Here is a 25,292-nt window from a genome sequence, read left to right as displayed (position 1 = left end):
CCAAGTGTGTAAACTGTATCAGATAACAGAGGTGACTACACAAGTATACAGTCATCTGTTCTCAGTGAATTCATATGCAGAATTTTGGCTTTTTCATATTAAACTGAAAGCCAAATTGTTTATTGAGTTTGTGTTTCCACCTCTGGCAGGAAATCTAGTTGATAATTTGGTGCGGGGTTCACTAGGGTTCAACTCCCTATTTTCTTCTTTATTTCAGTGCACTAAAAAAAGGAATACATGCCTGTGTTCTTCTAAAACTTTGGTTAACAAAGTAATCCAGGATGCCTCTCTCAAAAATCCCAGCTATATATTCAAAATGAGGCTGGCTATAAATACCATTTAAGAGAAGGGCACCTATAAAAACTTCTCTAGATTTTTGCCCCCAGTAAAAAAGGGATAGCAACCATGTCATTGTTTTTGGCTTTTTGTTTTATACAAACAAGGAAAGAAAACCTTCCTGATGAAGATTCTAAACAGGTGTTTCTCTGCATCAGCTTTTGCAACACTGTTTCTTCCTACTCAGCCCATGCATGTCTTTCTTCAGAATTAATGTTTTGTTTGAAGAAAACGTTTCTTGGATCTTCATAGAGTAGATTTATGCTGTTGATTTGAAAGTACCTGTATGCAAAATCTCAAAAATTTTAACATTTTCCAGCTATATATCAGTAGATGCTTTCTTCAGTGATTAGACTCATTCAGAAATCTGGATTTAGCTTGGAGACCAGCTTTATGAAGTGATTGGTGGCCGGTTTTCTATGTACACATGGACACATGATAGGGACAGCATATATAAAGCATAAATTAATTCCTACATTTAGTTGCAGATGATTGACTTAAAAAAAAATGCTTTCTTTTTATGCAGGGGTGAAGATGATAGTCCAGAAAGGATTTGTGGGGTGTCTCAGTGACATATTTTTGAAAAAAATGCATACTCCCTATGAAAACTGGGAATCTTTGAACTGGCAGAATGCTGAAGAACAAAACAACGTCTATCATGTTTGGGAAGGATGTCCCACTGGACTCTCAAAAGGAGCACATTTTCTTGGCAGAGGTAGTTTGCTGTACTAGTGCTCTATCCAAATATGTTCTTGAGATAGAGAAGGTGATTGTATCAGAAGTATTGCAGTTATCTGCTTTTCAAGGCAACTTTAGTTGTATGGGGTTATTTTTGATGGTTTAAAGTTGGGTCTCTTGGTTGACAGAAGGTTGCTGCATGGAAGAGGAGTTGAAGGTAGTGCTGCTGTAACTATATGCAGATTCAATGTGTTTGTGAAAGGTGAGTATTCATTTCTGAAGGGACATAAAAGATGCCTATAAGGTATCAGCAAAAAAAAAAAAAAAAAAAAAGCCAGGTAAAAAATTTAGGATATTGTACTGGTTTGGTTTCTTGCAGTACATTATTGATAACTATCCTCAAAGCTGAGTGATAAAGATGTAAACTATAATCTTGAAACTTGAGTTCTTTATGTCAGAGTAGAAAGTGGCACTTAGATTTTTACTTTTGACTTCTTGAAGCTATTTATTTATTTGATTAACTTATATATGTGTTTACCTTCTTTCAAGGGTTCCTGGAATTGCATTCAGGTGTTTTCAGTGGTGGACTGGAATTTGAGATCTCATTCAAATTCAGAACAGATCAACTAAATGGATTGCTTTTGTTTGTTTACAATAAAGATGGCCCAGATTATCTTGCAGTAAGTTTGAAAATGCAATTAACTTTATTCAGAGATGACCTGTAAGTTTTTTCCACAAAAGCCAAACTGGCACTGAAAGAAATTTCAAACCATAAGTTATTTTCATGTTTTCCTAGTTTTGAAATGCTTTGCACAGCACATTATAATGAAGCAAAAATACGTGAACAGATGCTAAATGTTAAGTTACTAGTGTTATTTATGTCATAAATAAGATATCAATATATGAAAAGCAGAATTATTGTCTTAACTGGATGAGAAGAGATCAGAAAAGAGAATAAAAGACATGTATTAAAAGCTTTCACTTCATTTCTAGAAAGCATGGAGTTTTCCCATTTTCCCAGTTCTCATACTAGAACAAAATCCATTAAACTGTAAATCAAAAAGGTCGTAATGGAAATTGTCCAGTCTCCTAATAAAGCTTTCTCTTTAAGGTATATGTTTATTTTTATAATCCATAATTTTTTTGGTTTTTGATTTGAAACAGATAGACAGAAATTAGTTAGTTCCAGCTTAGTTCCATCTCATCTCTGTCACCATTTTCCCAATAATGTAGAGGAAATTTCACAAATCCTGTATTAGGCAAATTTGTGAGGTAGTGCCTATGAACTTTCTTTCTGGTGTCTGTTAAATAAGACGGTTTATGCTCAGAATTATTTGTGCTTCTATAGTTTCCAATATTTTGTTTGAGTTTTAATGTGTTTGGTTTAGTTTTTCAAATTCTTTTATTAGCTACGTGACTCTGGATTTTCATACTTTTCTTTCCCAAAGATTTTGAGTTTAATTAGACTGTGGTCACCACTGCTTAGTGGGTCGAATATAGTTAGTACTTGCACCAACTAGTAGGTGTTACAGAGGATTACATGGAAAAAAAATAGATTTTTTCAGTTGGTCCAGGAAGCAATAATTTATTTTTAGAGATTTTTGAGAGCATTGTTATTCTTTATGACCAAATCTGCTCTTTCTGCACTTTTATTGAATTTAATTAATTAATTTATTTATTATTATGCAGCTGTTTTGCTAATGGCTGTCATGTCACAACCTGTTTTATTGTGTGGCATTATGTCTAATGGGCATTCTCTTTTAAACTTCTGACCTAAACCATATAAATATATTTTTCTCCTTTTCAGGTCAATTATAACTTACTCCATACTTACTTTTTATACTCCTGGCTTTTCCAGCAGATAATTTTTTTCCTGGGTTTTGAATTCTGCTAGACCTGATTGCTTCTTCTTTTTAAAGCAGCCTTAGTTAAAAAATTATCATGACTTCCAGTAGCAAGTCTTGCTAATTACAGTTATTACTTTAATTTTGCCCTCAAGTAATGACCAAGATCATGAGCTAATAGCATAAGATGTTATATGTATGTTACTGTCCCACTCTAAAAAAGACTTGTATGTGTGTAATTTGCAGTACAGGGGCACTATTTACGTGAAGAATATTCACAGGGTTCTTCTGGAGGTTCTGGTAGTAGGTGAGCCTTGTTCCCTCTCTCTTGCTCTGTGTAAGACTACCAGAAACACAAGAAAATAGATTCTGACCATAAAGGAAGAAAGTGAACTTAGTAAATTGGAAGTGGAGTCAAAAGCACAAAGTAATTAGACAAAATAATTTCCTTCTCTAACTTCCAGATTTTTGGCGGTTTTATATTTATAGTATTTTTAGCTCTGAAAATTGGAATTTTCTTTCCATTTGTCCTAAGTCAGGTAAATTTCTTTTATCTCACTTTAATCGTGACCGAATTAACATCTCCATAGCCTTAAGACGAGGAATTGTCGAGGGGATGAGCATGTGCATGCTTTTCCAAGGCTTGCAGCTTTGTGTTTTGCCCATACATAATGATGACAGAAGGCTTTTCTGTGCACTTGAGCTCACGAGAAGAGGTTAATAGAAAGTGAAAACAAGGGGTGTAGCTTGTTGCGCATGAGCTACGATGTCTTTGTTAGGAGCTTTGGTCAGGAGACACTTGCACAGCAAAACAGATTATGAGCTATACCACTTATCCTGAGTGCCAGGTATTCCCTGACCCTTCCCTTTGCATAGGTCACAGCTCTCTTATTAGCTTTTTAGTTTGGGAATGACTATAGCTACACACTTGGCGGGACTGCTACCAAACAGCCAAAGACTCTTTCTCATCTTCTACCCAAGAACAAAATGATGTCCTAGAAAGGTGCTGTGCATAAAGGTCACTTCTTCCATGACTTCCATGCCCTGAGAATTAACTCAAGCCAGTGAGGTCAATCTGATTATCTTCGGATCCAGGCATAATAATTACAAGCAAACTGTGACCAGCTCTACTAGTATGAATCTCTAGCTCTTACTCTGGCACGTGTTTCCTGATGAGTTTATGTGATGAAAAGAGTTTGTGACTGCTGATAAAGTTTGCATTTCTGATTTTGATGCTGACCACTTCAACAGCAGCGAAAGCCTAAGCACTGTCAGGCTTTTTGGGCAATACTGGTAATTGGCTCCTGAGAAGTTGTAGCTGATGATTTGGTTCTGCAAAGCTGCAAGTAAGAAAAAAGTCCTGCAAGAACTGTTTCCAAAGTGTTGCACGTTTCAATAGCTGCATGTAGTGAGATAACAAGTGTGCAAGATGAAAGTGTTACCTGTGATGGAGCTAAGAAGGGATGTGAAATTAACATTTTGAGAACTCAAACTGGAAAATCTAGCAAAGAAGTGACTGGTACTCACATAAGACTTGTGAGGGTGATACTCCTGTTTGTTACCGGTGATTTCACTTGTTAGGTGTCAGGAAGAGTTTCTTATTTCCTTTCCATTAGAGTGACTGACCGGGAGGAGACTATTGAGGGGTCTGTGTTTAGGCCTCTGCTCTCTGGCTGGCAGGTCCGAACTGGGCTGGGTTTTGAACTGGGATGACTGCACATCAACAGAAGTACCATGTACTTTTTCTTTCAAGGGGCTCAAAGACTGCCTGTCCTTGACAAGTATTTTGAAGTCCGTTGCTTGTCTCTGCTGATATTTCTGAGTCTCAGGAAGAGTTTGCAATTCAAAGGAGCTAAAGCCATAATCGCTCTTCTAGTTCTACATTGGCTGAGGCTGTTTTGTATGGCAGGTTTAGCAAAGTGTCATTCAACCTCTAATGCAGCCCCTATCCTATCTGTTTTGTTTCTCCGAGCTGTCTGGATATTCCTTTCATCTTCAAAATCATATGTTTATAAGTGGATTGAGTGATGCAGGGACTGGCTCCTGCAGAGAAGTGCAATACAGAATCCCAGAATCATCTAAGTGGAAGGGACCTTTTGGAGTAATTAATTCCAAATCTCTGCTAAAAGCAGGACCAACTTATGTTTGATAAGGTTGCTCCAGGCATTTTCTGTTTGAGTATTTTGCATCTCTCTGCAGATGGACAGTCCACAGCTTTCAAAATTCTACAGCCTGTTCCAATCTTTGACCATCCGCATTATAGGAAAAAAAGCAAAAAAACCCAAAGAAACCGTCCCTATCTCTTACTGTTTCTTGTTACAACTTGTCTTCTGCCGCTAATCCTTTCACAATGAGCCTCTGAGGAAAGTCTGGGCCTGTCTTCTTGTCGCGGGTTCGGTTTGTTCCCGGGCGGAAACATCAATTTAGTGTAGTGGTTTGGTCCAGAATACTCATTGCTGTTTATCTGCTGTGAGATAAGAATTAGGAGAAATGCAAAACAGGCACCAAACTTGAAAGAATATAAAGAAGTTTATTAACAGACCTAAAAGAAGAAAAAAAAATTATACCACCTTCAGAACTCTCCTCCTCCCCCCACCTTCTTCCCTTCTCCCACTGACAATGTTCAAAGACAACCCTTAAGATGTTCAGTCTGTTTACCACTTCCATAATAACCTTGTTCAGTCCATTTAGGAAGAGAAGTCTCTTCTTGCTCATGCTATGAAAACATTATCACAACGAGACAGCCGCCCACTTCCAAATATTGTTCAGTCCATTTAGGAAGAGGAGTCTCTCTGCCTGCGTGTGAGTCCTTTCCCCCGACTTGCAGCTTTTCCCACAACTGCTTTCGAGGGTCCACTCTTGAAGTTTTTGGGGTACAATTTTAAGGTTGAGCTGTTCAGGAACAAAAAACAGAGGCCCTTCTCCTTCCCTGGGAGCAAAGGGTCTTCATCATCTTCATCGTTAGGACTATCTCTGGGAGCATCTCTAGGAACTAAGGTTTTCTCTTTTCCCATTTGGAGCAAAAGTCCTCATCTGGTTCATTTCTAGGGACTGAGGTTTTCTCCTTTCCCGTTTGGAGCAAAAGTCCTCATCTGGTTCATTTCTAGGGACTGAGGTTTTCTCCTTTCCCGTTTGGAGCAAAAGTCCTCATCTGGTTCATCTCTCCCTGTCCAAACTTCTCATGAAATTACAGCTGCGTCAGCATCTGCCTATCTCAGCGCAGGTGCTTTTGCTCACGAGTTGAACACTCCACCCCCCATATCTTCATGGAATTACAACAGGATACTCTGATATATCATAGCTTCACAACAGAATTTCAGCTTTAAGCATCTCCTCTCTCTCTTCCCTCAGGTTTTCAGCTCTTCACAGCAATAAAAGGGTTAATCTCACCTCGGCCTTGCAGCTTTGCAGCTGGAATGTTGAATTTTTCTCATCGCAGTGGAGAGGGGGGAGAGCCGAGCCGCTCCGGCTGCCCACGGCAAGGCAGTGGGGGGGGTTCCACGGCTGGAACAGGTCCATCGGCTCCAGGATGGCCGTGGCCCAGCCTGGCCTGGCCCAAGCAGGGCCTGGCCGGGCCCACTGGGCCCTGCTCGGGCCCTGCAGCCACCTGTCCCAGCGCCGGAAACGAGAGAGAGCTTGGAGGGGGAGTTTGCCTATTCTTAAGTGTGGATAACAGAGGTGATCACAACTTTAAGTGGCTTAGAGAATTGTCCATATTCAAACTGGCCAGCTGATAGGTTCTATCAGTTCCCAGAGGAAACTGTAAGCACCCCTTAGCAAGGACGTCCCTTCCGGGACTATGCTTGCTAACCTATGACACTTCTCTATTTCCTCTCATAAGGCAGTGGAACAGTTTTCTCTTCCCACTTGCTCTGGACAAACCCTGTTCTTTCAGCTTCAACTTGCACACAAGGTACTCCAGCCACTGACCAGTTTAGTGCTCCTCCACTGGACTCACTCTGGTGTGCCACAATGTCTTTCATTTACCAGAGTGTCCACAACATGATACAGTAGTCCAGATGTGGTCTTACACGTGATGAATAGAGGGAAGAATTATCTCCTTGGAACTCCTGCCCCCCTTTGTTCTAACCTAGCTTGGTGCTAGTTCATCCTCATCATTTTAAGGGTACACTAGTGGCCAGTGTTCAGTGTGTAATCCATCTCTACTCACTACTGTTCTTCAAAGCTGATTTATATGTCTGGGATACCAATGGCAGCCCCTTTTGCTATCAACTGCAAACTCACTGGGAGTATACCCCATCCTATTGCTCAGGTCATTAATAACATTTTTAATCAGACTTGGTCCCTGTATCCGTCTCGGAGAGATACCACAACCTGCTAGTGGGACTGTGGAATAATCTTTCTTGCTGTTCTAAACTTCCAGATTCAGGCTAAGCTTTGGCTTTCCTAATTGCAACCTTACATGCTCAGGTGTATCAAAATGAGGTTGTGTGCACAGAGAAAACATTAATGAAATTTTGTAACCCAGATTCTGAAAAGCAAGCATGCTTTTAAGAATTAAATTGAAACCTGCTTAGATTGAGAGCTGTGATATAAAGATCTGGTTTCTGTTGAGAGGTGGCTACTGAGACATCTGGCAGAATAATATGATCTTCATGCATTTTGGTTTCAAGTAATAATATATTTTCCAAGGACAGATTAAAAATCATAATGATAAAAAATATTTTTTTTAATGTTGTCCCAGAATTCTGTGTAAAGCAAACAATTTATCTGCTGTTTTTCTAAACCTGTGCTCAGTACCTATACTCAGATCCATGCAGGACTTAGCGTTTTTTTTATTTATTTTCACCACACAGATCAGTTGAAACTGAGTGGTGGTCCCCTGTCTTTAGCTGCACTCAGGCATTCTAAATGTCAGTCCAGGTCAACACAAAAAGCACAAGCATCATTCCCTGCCTGCTTTAAAACTGTGCCAAGATGAGTAAATTGGAGGAGGGTTGTGCTGAGTAGTGACCCTGGGTCAACCACGTTGCCCTGTCTCTGGCTTCCAGGTCTGGCAGGTTGGCTGGCGTGCTACTGTACTAATGCCTCTGGAATGCCTTCTTCACACCAGCACAGTGTGCTCCATATTAATTCTCACCAGTGAAGAAAAGCAGTGACTTGTCCAATGGGCTGCTTTCTCAAGCTATTCTCACCAGCATTGATGCCTTGATCAGTCCTTTACCTGTATTGTAGAGTCCTTAGCTATAAATGGGTCTGAACTCATGGAAATAGGAAAATTTGTGCTCCCAAAGAAACAAATAAAGAAAATCCCTCTGTCTCATGAGCAAGGAGTCAGTGTGCTGGGGAATAGGACCCGCATCGTCTGTGACACATCAAGCACAGAGTTCTTTCATCAGTTGTCATCATTCCTGTTAAGGAAATACAATCCAATTACAAACACTGTAATATAAATATTATCAGTAAACTAAATATGTCAGTTTGTCAATAATGGTGATAAGAATTTATATTAAGTCTGCAGTTTTTATTTCACTTAATAAGGTTTTGGCATAGAAGGAGTAATGTCTTTTTGTGAATATATTCATATTTTTCAAACACCAGTTCATCCCCTAAGTGTTTAGTGTTTTATACGTGCCAATTTACAGTCTCAGCCCACTTGTGTTTGAGTCAGTTAGGATAAAGAGTCTTGCAGTAAAGCGTTTGGAAACTTCTGCAGTGAAAAATTTGAGTAAAATGTATTTCTATTAGAGGATTGGCACATTAATCTCAAAAAGCACATACAAAACCAATTATTTTCTTACAAGATTTAGAAGAATAAGGATGAAATGTATGAATGTAAGAATCAATGTATGCTGGAAAAATTTGAAATTGAGTTCACCAGCCAATTAAAAAGACCTTAATCAGGTCTGACATTTCATTTCCTTATTATCTTGTTACATTGCTCTAAAAAATGAATCGATACATAACATACTGTTTTCTCATTCTCAAAAAAAGCAAAACAATCCTGTTCTTTGTCTTTTCCTTTTAGCTACAGTAGTGCCAAAGTCTGTTGTCAAAAAATCAAAATACATTTTCCAACAGTCTGAATTAACTGATACACTCTATTTAGCATGTTTTGTGTAAACAGTATTAAACTGAAGATAAAAAAATTCCTTTTTCGTTGATCGTATTTATAACTCCCTTGATTATGTTTTTAAAAATAACTTTCAGTCATTATTGTGTATTTGATGTCTCTTTCAAAATATTTTTTTTCTGTTTTAAAATGTATAGATTGAGCTGAAAAGTGGAATATTAAACATATTTTTAAGAACGGGCATTGTCTTTACACAAGTGGACCTCTGGTTGGGACTGTCTTACTGTGATGGAAAGTGGAATGAAGTCACTGTGAACAAGGAGGGCTCTGTGATTTCAGCAACTATGAATGAACTGAGAGAGCAGGCACTCGAACCCCGTGTTCAGCAGCTGAAAGTGAACTCACCTGTCTACGTAGGAGGAATCCCACCTGAGATTCACAGTTTCTATAGAGAACTGGGGTTAGAACAAGGTAAGATGACACCAAGAAGAGCATACATTTTCAAAAACTGATGTCATGCACCAGGTGGACATTCTGCTGCTGATAGTCTAAATTCATGAATGTGTAACATAAATTTTTCCTCCTGCCCATTGTGATGCTACCAGTTACCCCTACCCATCTGGCTTTACTTAGACCTGACCCTTTTGTAATGCTATAAAAATTCTTCCAGTGATACCTGAGGCAATCTGACTGATAAAGAGAGGACCTGGAGTGTAGGAAATGAAGAAGTGAGATGCCCAACCAGATGATCTCAGATCTTCATCAGAGAATGCCAGTTCACAGAAACCTGTTTTACTTGATCAACTTGTGTCACATGCAGATCTGGAATACAAAACCAGTGGGAGACAATAAACATAGCTTAAATCACTGTAATGAATCTAGATGCTGCCACATGGAAGAACAGCTGAGAGTTTATTAGTCTTTTTTAGGCAGTACTGATTCTGATCTAAAAAACTAAGTGGGTATAAACCCCTGAATTTGGATTTTGGCTAGAATTGCCATGATGTTTTCCTCCTTATCAGAAGGAAGGAAGATGATCATATATTTAGCCATCACTGTGACCCTTCTGTTCTGGAACAGGTCAAATTCGTAGGGAGAAGAGAGAAGCATTAATTGCATCCTGATACTAACAGCTTCCACAAAAGGATCTCCTGTAGGAAACATAGTCAAAAAGTGTCTACTAAACTGGCTCTGTTTGGGTGTGTTTCTTCATTACTTGTGAAACTGTTCATCAGTCATGGGCTATTTTTCAGCTACTATGGACAAATATATATCAGTCAGTGAGTGATTAGTGGGGAATCCAGTAAGTGGCTTTGAATGCATGAACTCACACTGAATGTGCACGTTCAAGTGAGGTGTATTGGAGCCTTGTGATTTCACAGCCATAGAATAGTTCAAGAATATTGTTTTAAGCATTCTTCCATCTCTAGGTATCACATATAATATAGTCTTGCTTTGGGTTCTGCATGCATAATATTTATGGCCCAAAAGAGCTGGCCAGTCATACCCTGTCAGTGTTGCCTCGTAGCAGACGGTGTAGCCTCGTGAGTGGATGCATTCACAACTCCTGCAGCAAAGAGATCTGTGAACAAAGAATCTAGGGCAAAATAGCATCTAAAGTGGATGTCTGAAGTGCATATCAAGGCACATCAATGAACATTTCTTTCCCACCAAACCTCCTCAGCATGCCACAAAATAAGATGGCGGCTGTGAATTTATATTTAGTGTCTGAAGATAAAAACATTCTTGTGTGCTTCTAAGGTTTAGGTGAGCAAGATTAGATATTATAGCTTAAAACATACTTTTATGTGGGACTATAATGATGTAGTGGTAAGATAGTAGAATATAGAGATCTTCCCATTTAATAAATATTTTGAAAAGGTTTTCTCAATCTATGGCTGCTTGATAGTTAATTTTTTAATAAAGGCTTGGTGTTTTGATCACAGCAAATAAGTGATAAATACTGTTTTCCTCCTGCCTCACCTGCATGTGAGTTACAACATTAATTTAAGAGATTTCAGCTTGAGTCTGTGGGCCTTTGTGTGACCCATCCCGTGCCCTCCTGGGAGGTTCGAAAGGAAGCTACCTGGCAGGAATGTTTGTGAAAATTTGTACTATCTTTACTTACTCTGCAGCTACTTGAGAATAGACAGGATTGCTTGGCTAATGGCAGTGAGAAATCTTCAAACAGTGATAAATGTAGCTAAAAAGAAACTAAAAATAATGTATTAAAATAGGTTGCGTAGTATGCGTCTCACTGCAAATCAAACAACTTCGTTTCATCTTATGATAAAATGCCTGGGCAGACTGGGACTAATTCTTTCCTCTGCCACAGACTAAGAAACTAAACTGGTCAGTGTGGAGTAGCCAGCTGAACTTAAAGTAGGATGTATTCATTTTAAGGAGTAGTTTGGCCAAATTCCCTGTGTTGTGGAGAGAGAAAGTGTTTAAGAGATCGATTAAAACTGTGTGTTCACCTTCAATACCCCTTTTTGCATGAACTATGTATGGACATTAGATTCTCAGTTTCGGTGGCTAAGGACAAATACTACTCTTATCTGTCATCTTGCAGTAATAAAGGCAATAGAAGTACGTAAGATATAAAAAAGATGTAAATACTTTAGCTTTCACGAAGCTAAAGAGCAGCACTGATCTGTGAGAGGTGGATTTTTAATTTAAAAAATTAATTCTTAGATGAATTGAAGTCTTCAGTTTGGCTACTGTTTACTTTGGCTTTGTGTTAAGCACCAATCACTACTCAGATTTGAGACCCATTTTATATCAATTTATTAATTTTTGGTAAATATAAAAGTTTTAACAACTGCATCCTGAATTTTGTAGTTGTGTTATAACTGCAAGTGACTGATTTAACATATTTGTAATTTTGATAGGAATGTCACACACACATATACACAGAAATATATGGATATACAGAAATAAATATAAAATGAAGCTTCTTAGATTTTTTATCATAAACAAGTAGTTTGGGGTTATGTTTCTGGAGTATGTTTATAAACAACATATGAGTTATATCCCTGTTAGACAAAACTGATATGCCGCCATCTGATCTCCTGAAGTTAATTGTAATTTTAATCTAGATAATTCTTTTCAGTTTAAGGAAGTATGTATATTAACAAAATAGTAGCAAGGAGCAGAAGGCTGATTTTAAAAGCCAGAGAATCACTTTTATGCTAATAATTTCAAAGTGAGAAGTGCCAAAAGAGAAAACAGAAAGGTATTTCCTTGTGGGATGGAATTGCTAACGGTGAAAGTGTAGATCAGTAAGGCAGGAATTTACCAGCTTAGTGTCTTGAAAGTGCAGACAGAATGTCATGTTGGAAGTCAACATATTCACATTACAGTCTTTAATGTTGAAAATACAGAATTGAAAGGAACAGAAGTGTTTCTTAATGACTGCAGCTCTTTATGTGGTACTAATCCCTTACTGTTTGCTAGGTTTCGGTGGTTGCATGAAGGATGTTAAATTTACACGAGGTGCTGTCGTTAACTTGGCATCTGTGTCCAGCAGTGCTGTCAGAGTCAATCTGGACGGATGCCTATCAACTGACAGTGCTGTTAACTGCAGGGGAAATGACTCCATCCTTGTGTACCGAGGAAAAGAGCAGAGTGTTTATGAGAGTGCTCTACAACCATTTACAGGTAGCGCATTGGTTCCTTAAATAAAATACATCATTTTCATGTCATTCTTTATTACTGTGTTCAGTACTTTTTTTTTTTTAATCTTTTACCTCCTCTATCCTTCTTGATGTCCTTTGAAGAATACCTCTATAGGGTGGTTGCCTTAAATGAAGGAGGATCAGTATCTAGTGTGTGGACCCATGCTCGAACAAGAGAATCAGGTAAATATGATTTTAAGGTTTGCTCATTCTTGTTTTTCGTAAGCTATTTAATGTCAGGTTGAAGGTGTTCAAGAACTGTCTGCACACAATCCTGTGCCCTGTGCTCTAGGATGACCCTGCTTGAGGAGGGAGGTTGGACCAGATGACCCACGCTGGTCTCTTCTACCTGACCCATTCTGTGATTCTGTGCAGATAAGCCAACCACAACAGTTTTGATTAGTGAACTTTGCATAGTGTTTCTGAGGGGGCAAAACTGCTTAATGCTTCAAACAGGTACCAAATTAGTCACAGCTGTAAAGTGTTGGGGCAAGTGTTTCTTCTCATAACTCAAGGTATTTTCCAAATATGTATTAGATTATGTAATTAAGGATGTTAAAGGATTGAACTGCATTAACTGAGTAAGAGCAGCCATCTAGCTGTGTTCATAGGTGCACGTCTAACCTCACGTTACATGAGTAGGCTAGAGTAAGTAAATCTATCTTTTCCTACATATAACTTAGTGCTACAAAATCAGGTGTAGAGAAAGGTGATACTGGGATAGCAGGCACAAGTTGTGGAAAATAACAGGCCATGTATTTGCTAGGGACAGGAAGGTCTTGTGAAAGTTGTTTTTTAAATGACCCATATATGGGTGTGCTACTCAGTGCTGCTGAATGAGGATTCTTTTAACAAGTAGTCCACAGATTGTGTGAAAATGTGGCAATATTTTCTACAACAGTAGCATGTGGCTTCTGGAGAAGGTTCCAGAGTAGGAATGTAATACATTAAAAATAAATTTTTTCATATGTCTTATGAAGAAAATTTTATAAACTTTTCCTCTTCTGGTCAGTGCTTCTGCAAACTTTATCAAACCAGTAAGTTTTTGAAGATTTACAGTTCTGTGTATTTTATTTCACTGACTTTCCCTCTTCTTGATATTGAAGCCCAATTGCATTCCATCAGTGCAGAGCATTCTTTTGATTTAAGCTGCCCAATGTATCACCTTAAAAAATTATGTGATACGTGCATAAATATTGGACTTGCAGATGCATTCTTATACAACCTGTACTTTGTGTGCCACCCAGAAGGGGCAAAATATATGCATATTTTCATGTCAACCATCTGACAACTGTTAAGGTTTGCTACGTGTTTATGTTTGCAAGCTGACCACAGCACTGAGCAGTCCATGTTCCCTGGGGTTGGACAATAATTGCGCTATTTAATTATTTTTGAGTTGGGTTTGTTATGTCCCTTATGAGAAGACCATCTGCTGTACAGTAGCTTACCTCACCCTGTGATACACTTCATAACTAATGAAATCAATATATTGCTGTAGTAATGGAAGCTTTCTCAGAGTATGACATTCTTTACAGAAGAATCACAACTTCCAGGTGTTTTTATAGTTTCCATGCTGGTACCCTTATAAAAAACAAGGCTGCATTCATATTTAATGAAACTAAACAGTAAATTTACAAAAAAATAGGCTATTTGATGGTGAGAGAAGCGAATGATCATCAGCAGGGCTAGGGAGTCCACATGCATCTACAGCAAACTCATCATCCATCATCCTGCCATAGTGTTCCTTGGGTCTTTCCTCTGCATCCCTTGTGCAGTCATCTGTGATGAAGCTGTTACTGACCAGACCTTTACTTGGCATAGTAATATCCAAGAAATAGTTAAAGGTTATAGGAAATGGGATGACTTCTTTTTATTAGCAGCTCTATGCATATATGATCTTGGTTTTCCAGTTCTTTAAAACATTTAAATTTTCCTTTTTTTTTTTTTTTTTGTAATGATCAGAGGCAAAGGATTTTGCAAAAAGGCCTTAAAAATCTCTGCTTTGCCCCAAGAAAGGTGCACAGCATTGTGGAAATCAGAAAATAAATGGAAGAGCTTTAAACTTTTGAAGGACTTCTGTAAAAGAGAATGCAGATTTTTGGAAATGTTTCATAGTTGTGGCATTCTGTGGCTTAGATACCCAACTGATAAATATCAAACTCTTCTCTGTTGCAGTACTGCCTTGCTTCATTCAGTTGTATTATTACAATGCCTGTGCTTGTTAGCTACATACAATCCACCTCCTCTCTTTGTGAGTGATGCTTAAATATGTTTGATACATGAAATGTTTTTGGAAAATTGCAACAAGACAAGAAGGAATGTTATGTAGATGGAGTTTTGATGGTTTTGAAATATAGCTTAAACTGAATAGCTCAAGATGTGCAGCCATATTAAATCAATGCTGAAAAGTTACAACTCTAATAAATTGTATTTATGCTAATGGTTGAGTCTGATTTACTGCAGCCATTAAAAGTGAAGAATAGGGGCAATAGTCTCCTTAGAACTGCCATTTTCTCTATTTTCTATTTTATCCTTCTACAGTTCCACAAAATGTGCCAACTCCCTCAAGAGTTCACAGTATAAATGGTTACAGCATTGAGGTCACCTGGGACAAACCAGCTGGGGTCATAGGTGTAATTGAGAAGTACATTTTGAAAGCATATGAAGCGGATGGTCCCACTGTACCCATCACCAGTGCTGAGCTTGCCGACGCTGGTATGCTCACAGGTAAATGTTGTTAAGTACCATTTTTTAGGCATATCTAATAACACAGGATGCTTATCCCTCCTTTTGTTGATCTATAAAATACTACTTGTCTGTTTTTGTGTATACACAGCATAGATAACATTTGGAAGGGTAATTATTTGTGTCAGCATCCTCGTAGTGATGTGCTGATTTCAAAGAACAATAGAAATTAAGATACAGCACAAATACTAACAAGCAATTCCCAAACTATTTATGATGTGAGGGAGAAATGCTTTTTTTGTTTGCTTGTTTTTGCTTAGTATATGTGATCTTTTTTTAACTCTTTCCCTATTGTTCCACCCAGTTCACCTAAATTAACTCTGAATGTGGGTCTCATGTGATACTGTTTGACCTGATGTATGAAAGCACTCGATATAGTTGCCTAATTTTGATCATATAAACCTAACTAATTTCAGTGGGAACTAGCATACATTTGTGTCAATCAGATGCTGTGGTTGATGCCACTGGGATGTGGAGGTAGATTATTATGGAATGAAGAAATTTGTGGCTTTGGGTTTATAGGGTGCAAATGTTATAGAGAACATTTTGGGACATTCCTTCCTGCCAGGATAGTGTGGATGTGCTTTTCTGCTCTCTATGGATAAACTGTCATTTCTGGCTGCTACAAAGTTCCCTGGGAAGGAAGCACATTACAGCCAAGAATCTGGATTATGTTATGTGATGACTAAATGGGGCAAATAGTGCAGACCAATAGATTCATTTTTATGATCTCTGCCATCAATTCTATGATTCATAACAATTCAAAAAGTGGTAATGACGCAATGCTCTAAGCTGGTGCTTTGGTTTGGCTCAGGTTTGAGCAGTACAACAGTCTTCGAAAGTGTGTTAACCCTCAGGCAGTGTGTTATTTCCTGAAGCCCAGCTAATAGTTTTTACATAAGTATATATGGTTTGTGTTGTTTCTCTGCCATAACCTATGTATACATTTTCAAGGGAAAAATTGCACATATTTTATTTTCTCCAGTTTGAAATATCTTGACTATTTGTGAGTAGTGAACTTACCAGAACTGCACGGGCTTTCTAGCCTTACTGTGATTTCATTAATGACCTTGTTGATTTCAACGTTCTTTATCTCTGCTACAACGCAATACAGATTATATTGGTAGAAATGAAAGACTGTAGTAGAGACATATGGATTAGGTAGCTTACTCACAGCTGATGGTCAGAACCCATACGTTGTTTAACTTGGTTGGTGTTGTGCCATGATTACGTGTCAGGGTTATGAAAACATCTGCACCAGGCTGGACAGGTAAGACGTGATCTGCCTGCACCTTACAGGAGGCAGAAGAAGCAACAGACCTTTACATTAAATGTAGACAGCCAATGGATCCTGGTTCGTTAGCCTATTATAGCAGATAGAATCATAGAATCATTGAGGTTGAAAGAGACTTTTAATATCAAGTCCTACCATCAACCCAACACCACCACTGTAACCCCTAAACCACATCACCTAGCACCAGATCCAGACATCTCTTGACACGTCCAGGGATGGTGATTCCACCACCTCCCTGGGCAGCCCAATCCAATGCCTAACTACCCAAACAGTGATACTTGCTTCTAATATCTAATCTGAATCTCCCCTGTCTCATTTTGAGGCCATTTCCTCTTGTCCTCTCACTGTAGGCCCAGAAGAAGAGACCATCCCCCGCCTCACTACAGCCTCCTGTCAGGGAGTTGTAGAGAGCTGTCAAATAATGCAAAATAAAATCATGGAATCATAAAATACCATGTTGAAAGGGAGCTCAAGGATCATCTGATCCAATCTTGGCAAAAGCACAGTCTAGATAAGATGGCCCAGCACCCTTTCCAGCTGAATCTTAAAAGTGTCCAGAGCTGGGGAATCCACCACTTCTTCGGAACATTATTCCAGTGGCTGATTGTTCTCATTATGAAAGTTTCTGTCTTGTATCAAATTGTAGTCTCCCCAGGAGTAACTTGTGCCCATAACCCCTTGTTTTTAACATGTGACTACCTGGTAAAAAAGGAGACTTTTACTTCCTTGTAGCCACTCTTTAAATACTGGAACATGGTGATAAGATTTCTACTGATCCTTCTTTTCTCAAGGCTGAACAAACCCAGTTTCCTCAGTCTTTCCTTATTTGACAGGTTACGCAACCCTCTGATTGTCTTTGTGGCCCTTTGTTGGGGTTTTGGGAGTTCTCCTTCTGTTTTCTTTTTCTCTTGAGGACTTTTCCCCATATATGTTGCCACAGCAACGAATTGCTGGGTGCTTGGGAGAAAATGAAAGACGGCCACAGGGGGAGGGGTCCAACTGGCTACTGTCTTTCACCTGGGGTTTTCTCGTGTAAGGTGGGGGGGCATGCGGCAAGATTTGAACTGGAAATAAAGGGGGTTGGCTGCAGCCCCTGGCTGGCTGGTGTTCTTGGAGGGAGAGAGGCTGCCATCGTTGTGGAGGGAATTCGTCAGCGCTGCAGCCTTCTGCTTTCGGCTGCCTTCCTTCTACCATGAGTGGAGCCTGCTCATTGGAGCGGCTGTTACACTGGGACCCTAACACCCCACCTTACTAAAAGAGGGATCTTTTTACCATCTGCTCGGGTGCTTCAGGGAGAAACCCCGGGATCCCAAGCCCACCTTTCCCTGCCCCGCTGGGAGCCGGGCTGCGGCTGCCCTGCCCCTGTTGTTGCTTCAGGCCTTTGCTACTCTGTAGCCCTGCATGCCCTGCCTGCCGAGACCTCTGGGGTTCCCACTGCAGCTCCGGAGTTCGATACATCTCGTCTGCCACCCGGGATTTGTGCTTGTCCCTGCCGTTCCAGCCTGCTGTTCCCGAGGGTCCATCTGGACAAACAGGGGTTTGTGAAGCCTTTGTCCCATCCCTCCCGGGATCCCAGGCCACCAGTGCCGCGTGCTCCCCGAGCTCGCTCCGGAGCGCCCCCTGCAGCCGCGGGGGAACCATCGCACCTGCCCTGCTCACCGGGAGCCGCCAGCGCCCCTGCCGGCTGCGAGCGGAACTGCACCCGAGGGGAAAGGGCCCGACAGCCGAGAAGGCTGGGACTGGGTTTGTGATTGTTCGCTGTTACTGCCAGAGTTATTGCTGTTTGTCTGACTGGTTATACATATTTATATATATAATAGTAAAGAACTGTTATTCCTATTCCTCATATCTTTGCCTGAAAGCCCCCTTAATTTCAAAATTATAATAATTCAGAGGGAAGGCAGTTGCATTTTTCATTTCAAGGGAGTCTCCTGCCTTCCTTGGCAGACATCTGTCTTTCAAACCAAGACACCCTTCCCTGGACTCTCTCCAGCCTGTCCACGTATTTTTTGCACAGCAGGGTCCAAAACTGAACACGGTGTTCCAGGTGTAGCCTTTCAAGCACTGAGTAGAGGAGAATAATGACGTCTTCATCTCTGCTGGAGATGTCCTTGTTGATGCGACCCAACATTGTGTTGCCTTTGTTTGCCACAGCAGCACACTGTCCACTCATATAACCAAAGAACTTAAGAATGGCTGCATTCAAATATTGATCTATGTGGCTGTGTCAGATATGACCCTGAGATGAGCTCAGTTGGTTGGAGCATGGTGCTAATAACACCAATGTTGTGGGATCAACCCCTGGACAGGACATTCACTTAAGAGCTGGAGCTGATGATTTTTGTGGGTCCCTTCCAACTCAGAATATTCTGTGATTCTCTAGATGCTCAGGAAGAAAATGTAAGAAATATGCTAAGCATAGAATAAGTCTTCCTGTTAGTACAAATTCAGCTGGTTGGTTGTGGAATTCTTCAGCTAAAAGCTGCATTTGGACCATTGTGCTTAATGGTCTATGGTAGAATTGTAGGGGTTTTTTTAATACATTCATTCTTTCTGTTTCTATAACTGCTGTGGGAGTAATTGTTCCAGTTCAGTTTTGTGTGTATAAGAAGTGCTTCCTCTTGTTATTTATAACTCCTGCCCAATAGTTTAGTTATGTATTTTTCAATTTTGGAATCGTATGAAATATATAATTCATGTCCTCGTGGTGAGGTCAAAGCTGAGACAAGTGTAAATTAAATCACCAATCCAAAGTCATTTTACTTTAGTCTATTGATTTCAGTGAAGCCAGCACAGGTGGGCAAGTCAGTGGACAGTGAGAACTAGTTAGCCACAAATATGAGACTCCCAGAAGAAAGTGTATCTTTCCCTGATGAGTCATATTTCCTGATTAATCAAAAGTTAACATAAACACAGAACCCCACAGAGAAGTCTTTGCTTACTTTTCTTTTAAGTTTGTTGAGAATGAAAAGTTTGGCTTGTTTTCTCCCTAATTTCAGGGACATTTCTTTAGCAATTGTTTCATTGCATTCCATGAGAAAATGCTACAGTAACCCAAACAGCCAGGCTTGCTAATGGAACAGCAGAAAGGCACCACAGCTCTCTGTGTGATCACTGATGAAGAAACTATGGTATTTTTCCACACCCTCCTTCAAATTTTCATTCCCTGTCAAGCCTAGGCACTGCTTAATCTGCTGCTTGCAAATGTATCTGAGGGCACTGACAACACTCTGTCTTACTTTTTTCCTTGCAGCTTTTTAGGCCCGTCTGTTGTGTTTTGGTTTATACTTATACTGTAAATTCTTTTGAACAGTTACAGTAGGGTCCTGAGTCGTAACTGGAGCGCAGTAACAAAATGTTAAGAGCACTACCCGTTTCTCAGAAGGCTGTACTTTGTGTGTCAAATTCAAAAGAACCTCTTGTACCCTTGTCAAGAAGAAGAAAAGCTGAGCTAAATATTAAAAGTAAAATAGGTCTTTAAGTGACCATAATCCCACAGTCTCAAATGCCTATTTCTGACTCCTCAGAAACCAAAATCCTTCAAAATCTGACCCTTGTAATCTTCCAAAATGTCAAACTGTTTTTTCATTTTCATCCAAGAAAGGAATATTCATCAGATTTAAATCCTTAAAATGAGGTTCTGACTGTTGAACCAGGAGTTTATTGGATAAGGTGATATATTTCAACACAGTGTTCAGTATCTGTATTCCAGGATGAGAGTATAAAGTTAAAGCATAAATTTTTGGGATTCAAAATGTACCACACTTGCCCATCTTGCCTTCAGTTGTTTCAGTGTGGTTTGTGATCAGCTTTTTGCTTCTACTTTCCTTTGGAATCCAGAATATCAGAAGATCCTTTGGGTTGGAAGGATTATCTAGCCCATTTGATGCCATGAAGATTTTTTGCCTTTTCTTTTATACCCAGTTAAACCTTTTTTACAGCTTCTATATTCTTAGTGCTTTTTGCCTACATTCTTGGACTTGTTTGTCAAGCTGAGAGACGAAACATTTTAGAAGCTTCGTAGCTAGGAATCAGTGTGCCCCAGACCCCAAGGTCCTCTCCAGAACACATTCTGTAAACCAAGATAGAACCACTCAGGGGAAGGCTCCTTGGGGAGGGGGGCTCACTTGAACCTCTCACTGAGGAATCTTTGGTAGATATGCTAATTAGTAAAACCTATAATGTTTTACCTGATCTTTTGGGGGTGTGCATTTTGCGGGGTGCATTTCAGTGCATTTGACCTGGACGTGTGCACCTAAGGGTCCTTAAAATAAATACCAAGGTAAAATCCCTTTCTCCCTTCTAACTGTGTTTGATTCTTGATTTTAAGACCAGGAAAAGGCATCACATTCCCCCACCTCAAGCAAGGTTGACTGGAGCAGGTTTCCCAGAATCATGTCCAGTCGAGTTTTAAATATCTCCACATATGGAGATACCTCTCTATGAGAAGCCTGTTCCAGGTTTGGCCACCCTCACAGTAAAAAGTGATTTCTTGTGTTCTTTTGGAATTTAATTTTCTCCCCAGGAGAGTGGTCACACCACCAAGCCTGCCAGTGTTCAAGAAGCATTTGGGCTCTCAGACACATGGTGTTATTCTTGGGGTTGTCCTGTGCAGAGGCAGGAATTGGACTCAGTGATCACAGAATCATTTAGGCTGGAAAAGACCTCTAAGATCATCGTGACCCATGATCCTCGTGGGTCCCTTCCAACTCAGGATATTCGCTGATACTGTGAGTTGTGTATTTCAATTTGTGTCCATTTGTCCTGGGCACTACTTAGATTAGTCTGGCTGCTGCTTTGTTCCCTCCCGTCAGGTATTTATACATTTTGGTAGATCACCCTTGGCTTTCCTGAGATGATCAGTCCCAGCTCTCTCAGCTTCTCTCAGAAGAGACATGCTCCAGTCCTTTTATCGTCTCAGTGGCCCTTTTGTGTGACCCACAGACTTGCTGAGGGTGCACACTTCCCCCTGACAAGGTCACTAATGAAGATATTGAACAGTATAAACCCCCTGGGATACACCCCTGTTGTCTTGCCTCTAACCGTGTTTTGTGCCACTGATCACAATCCTCTGATGCTTCTCTTGTCAAGCACATGCAAAACACCCATTTTAGAATTCAGATTTCTCTTACTGTAGAATTCAGGAGATTGACCAGCCTCTGATGGGCTCTAATGATGCCTACAAATAATAATGAAATAAAATGTGCTGCAAAAGAATTCACACACAATTGGTATTTATTCCTCTTACACATTTCCCTTTCAAGTTTGTATGATTTTGCAATTCGTCCCACCTCTGTCATTGCTGCAATAGCCAAGGGCTGGTGTGGCTGCACACGTGGTAACAAGAAAATTGTGGTTGACAGCTGCCATTCCCTCCTTCCTGTGACACGTGTTTGTAATTATTTTTCACCTTGTAGTCTTTTATGTTCGGCAGATGAATATCTCAGGAAAAGTTAATTTAATGATTTAATATGGTTAATCAAAGTGTCTAAGCTGTGCTGTAGTTTTGAAAGCTCTGTAGCTGGAGAGTCTCTCAGAAGAGGAGACGGGGCCACCTGCCAATGGCAGCCCAGCCAGGGCCACAGCACTGGGGGAAGCTCTCTGCCAGCCCAGCAAATACCCATGCTCTGGCAAGTGCTGTCAGCTGAGAGATTGTCCCTCTCAGGCGGAGCTCTGCCAGTCCCCTGCCTAAGCAGCCTGCGGCTTTGGGACTGGCCTCTGCACCCTGACTTCTGCCTCTGACAGGGTTCGGGGGTCACTGTCTGAGGTGGATATTAGAAAACGCTGTTTGTCTCAGGCTTATTTCGTCTGTGTGGGGTGAAATAAGCAATTTACCACCAATGGGGAGTTTGCTGCGTGAAGCTGTTGGTGAATTGAGCAATACTCCCATGCACTTGAAGTTATTTGAAAGCTCTTGGTTTGCACAAATACTTTACACTCAAAACATTCCTATAATGCAGTTAATGAGATTTTTTTAAATGTATAGAAAAAGATTATTGCAAACCAACTAACCTAAACGTATGTAGGGCCAGAGCACTAGGAGGACTCCCAAATCCCTGCTCCAAGCTGAGACAAATTTCTAAAGTTCTAAAACTTCTGATGTAGATAAGAATATTTGGCTAGGGCAGCTACTGCAGCAAGGGGTAGCTGATAGACCTGAAAGCCCATTAGGTTTCTGTGAGTTGTCAGGTGGTGCTTGAGCTCCTGATGACTCTGAGTGGCAGAATGTAGGTTCCCTTCTCCTTTCATTTAGCTGGCTTTAGCAGACTAGTGGCATATTTTTCAATATATGAATTTTAAAACATAAATTAATATTCTACAGTATTAAGACTCAAACTTGATTGAGTTTAGACCTAAATGAGCCTTGTTTACAGTTCAATGCTGTTGTATAAATTTATTCATACAAATTATAAATTGTGTGATTAAATAAACCTGAGCATTTTATCAAAATTACATCAACTCTTAGATACATACCAATACTTTCATTAATAAAAAGAAGGTAATTTCTTGATGTTTTTCAGGCTAAAAAGGATTATTATGTTTTTGTAGACATATAAAAAAAAATCTGCAAAAAAGTAAAACGTTTTTCTTTGTCTCTCTGCAAACTTTTAAAGGTAATCATACTGCAGAAAATAAGCAATGATGAAGTTGTTTGGAATGGTCAAGGGTAATATAGTGATAGATATTACAAAACCAATGCTTGTGGTTAATTTACTCTTGGTGCAAAATTGCACTGTTGGGTTAAGGTTTTCTGCAAACTGAAGCAGCTAGAGAGTTGCCCTGTGCTATGGGGAATGTAACAGGTTTCCTTGAACCACTGCAACCTGAATTGCATCTTCAAAGCCAGTGGAGCTTGTGTATGGTTTGTTATGAAATATATCTGTTGGGGATAAAAGGGGTCTTCCAAGCCACCTAAATGCAATAACTAAAGTAAAATTTTTGTTTGTTCTTATAAGCTGAAGAGTTGGAATAGGTGCCCTTGTGTTGAGTAGTTCTTTATTTTATGACTTAGAAAGATGCCTTAAAAATGCAGATGTATGCGACAGATTGATGTGCACAGGCTTTCGGTTCAGAAATGCATATGTGGAAGACACATGTACTTAAACAGTTTTTGCTACAATCTGTCAAAAACAAAGTCAGTTGAGGACTTCCCTTTCTGATCAGTGGACTGTGATTAAGTGTACTGTGGCAATGATGCATCTCGACACACAAGTGACTTTGTTGGACAGATGCTGTATGACCTCGGGCATTCAAGTTAGCTAAATAGTCTGGGTTTGAGGAGGGGAGATTTGGTAATTTTTGTTTTTAAAGCTTAGACAAGAATTAAGGTAAATCTAAAGGACAAGTGTTGTATCACTTGCAGTAGGTGTATTTCAAAATAGGTCGTCATGAAATAGCATGTTGGGGAGGAAACCATGAAAAATCCGGAAAAGAAATGTCCCTTTGGCAAAAAAATACACTCAGCTCATGAAACAAATGGAATTTGTGTGGTGAGCTCTGTTCAGAACCTTAGCATTCAGCAGCAGAGTTTTCAGGCTTCATATGCAAAGTAATGCCTGGTTATGATTGAAATTAGTAAATTTACTTGTTAAAGGAAAAGAAAAAGGTTGAACTAGTTTTGCAAAATAGTCGTCTTTCACCATTTAGCTGAGTGCAGTTTTTATGGAAGTGAGGAAAAGAACGTCTTTGTTACATCTGTAAGATTAAATAGCTTTTTTTGAGGGTGAGTTGTGCATGTAGGTGAATGGTCTTGCTTATACGGGAGGGCTCCATCACTAAATATATTTTTAAAACCTCACCTCGATTTATATTTGTATCATCAATCCATTCTTCAGAGTAAAAGGTCCATAAGTTGCTATAAGCAGGTGTGTCCTTTCATCTCTGAAGACCTGGTGAATTCTTGAAACAACTTCATGAAGCAGCAGGATGACAGATTGCAACAGTGAAGCAGTTGTTTCATAAAACTCTTTTAACTGGCTGGGAAAGTTGCTATAATACTGTAATTGCCTTTGAATCTATTTTTCAGATTTTGTGAACAGAGTATTAGCCCTCATACTGTAGAGGTAAACCATTTTCTTTTGTTGTTGATGAGAAGTACTAGTTTTCCACTCAAAATCTGCCAGAGTGCTGTGGAATATGGCTGTGTTGCCTAAATGTACGAGACCTCCCTTTGACAGTACTGAACAAAAGAAATGCGTGCTTTATGGAGAAGTGAAGGGAAAAAAAGCTGGATATCTAATCTTCTTATATACTGTATGCATTAGAACAATGAATGGACATAAAGATGCAACTAACTCTGACTAGTCCACACACCCATTTTACCATAAATTCATTGTTGACCCCTTTGCTATTGCCCATATCCATGTTGTTATCCCTCATCTGCTGGAGTGAGCCTAGCATTTTCTCTCTTGCACAACTCTAAACCTTGACTTTCAATATTGCAAATAATTAAAGACCATTTAAATAAAAGTATAGAGAATTAAATACTAGTTTTGCATATAAAGTGGGCTTAATGTTCTAGGTGTGATTCCAGATCACTCTTTTAGACTGTTAACTTTACATTCATATTTAACAAATGACATTATTCAGTTTCATGGGGTCACTGTGTCAAAATGTCTGTGTTAGAACTTTAATTTATTTCTGGAGGTTCTTTGGGCAGATAGGAGTGGTGTGTTAAAATGATT

At 39.6% G+C, this 25,292-nt stretch overlaps 1 protein-coding gene across 3 annotated transcripts in view; it reads left to right on the top strand.

Annotated features, from left to right (window-relative positions):
* Nucleotides 1-25,292, top strand: part of USH2A (usherin) — a 388,094-nt gene that overhangs the window by 136,689 nt on the left and 226,113 nt on the right. For all 3 annotated transcript variants that reach the window (XM_048298182.1, XM_048298180.1, XM_048298181.1), the window contains exons 25-30: nt 863-1,051; nt 1,564-1,694; nt 9,090-9,363; nt 12,349-12,552; nt 12,672-12,752; nt 15,111-15,296. In XM_048298182.1, coding sequence (XP_048154139.1) covers nt 863-1,051; nt 1,564-1,694; nt 9,090-9,363; nt 12,349-12,552; nt 12,672-12,752; nt 15,111-15,296 — 1,065 coding nt within the window. The remainder of the gene's footprint in view (nt 1-862; nt 1,052-1,563; nt 1,695-9,089; nt 9,364-12,348; nt 12,553-12,671; nt 12,753-15,110; nt 15,297-25,292) is intronic.

This window comes from Corvus hawaiiensis, chromosome 3, assembly GCF_020740725.1.
Source record: "Corvus hawaiiensis isolate bCorHaw1 chromosome 3, bCorHaw1.pri.cur, whole genome shotgun sequence".
Lineage (NCBI taxonomy): Eukaryota > Metazoa > Chordata > Aves > Passeriformes > Corvidae > Corvus > Corvus hawaiiensis.
This window is presented reverse-complemented; position numbering and strand designations above follow the sequence as displayed.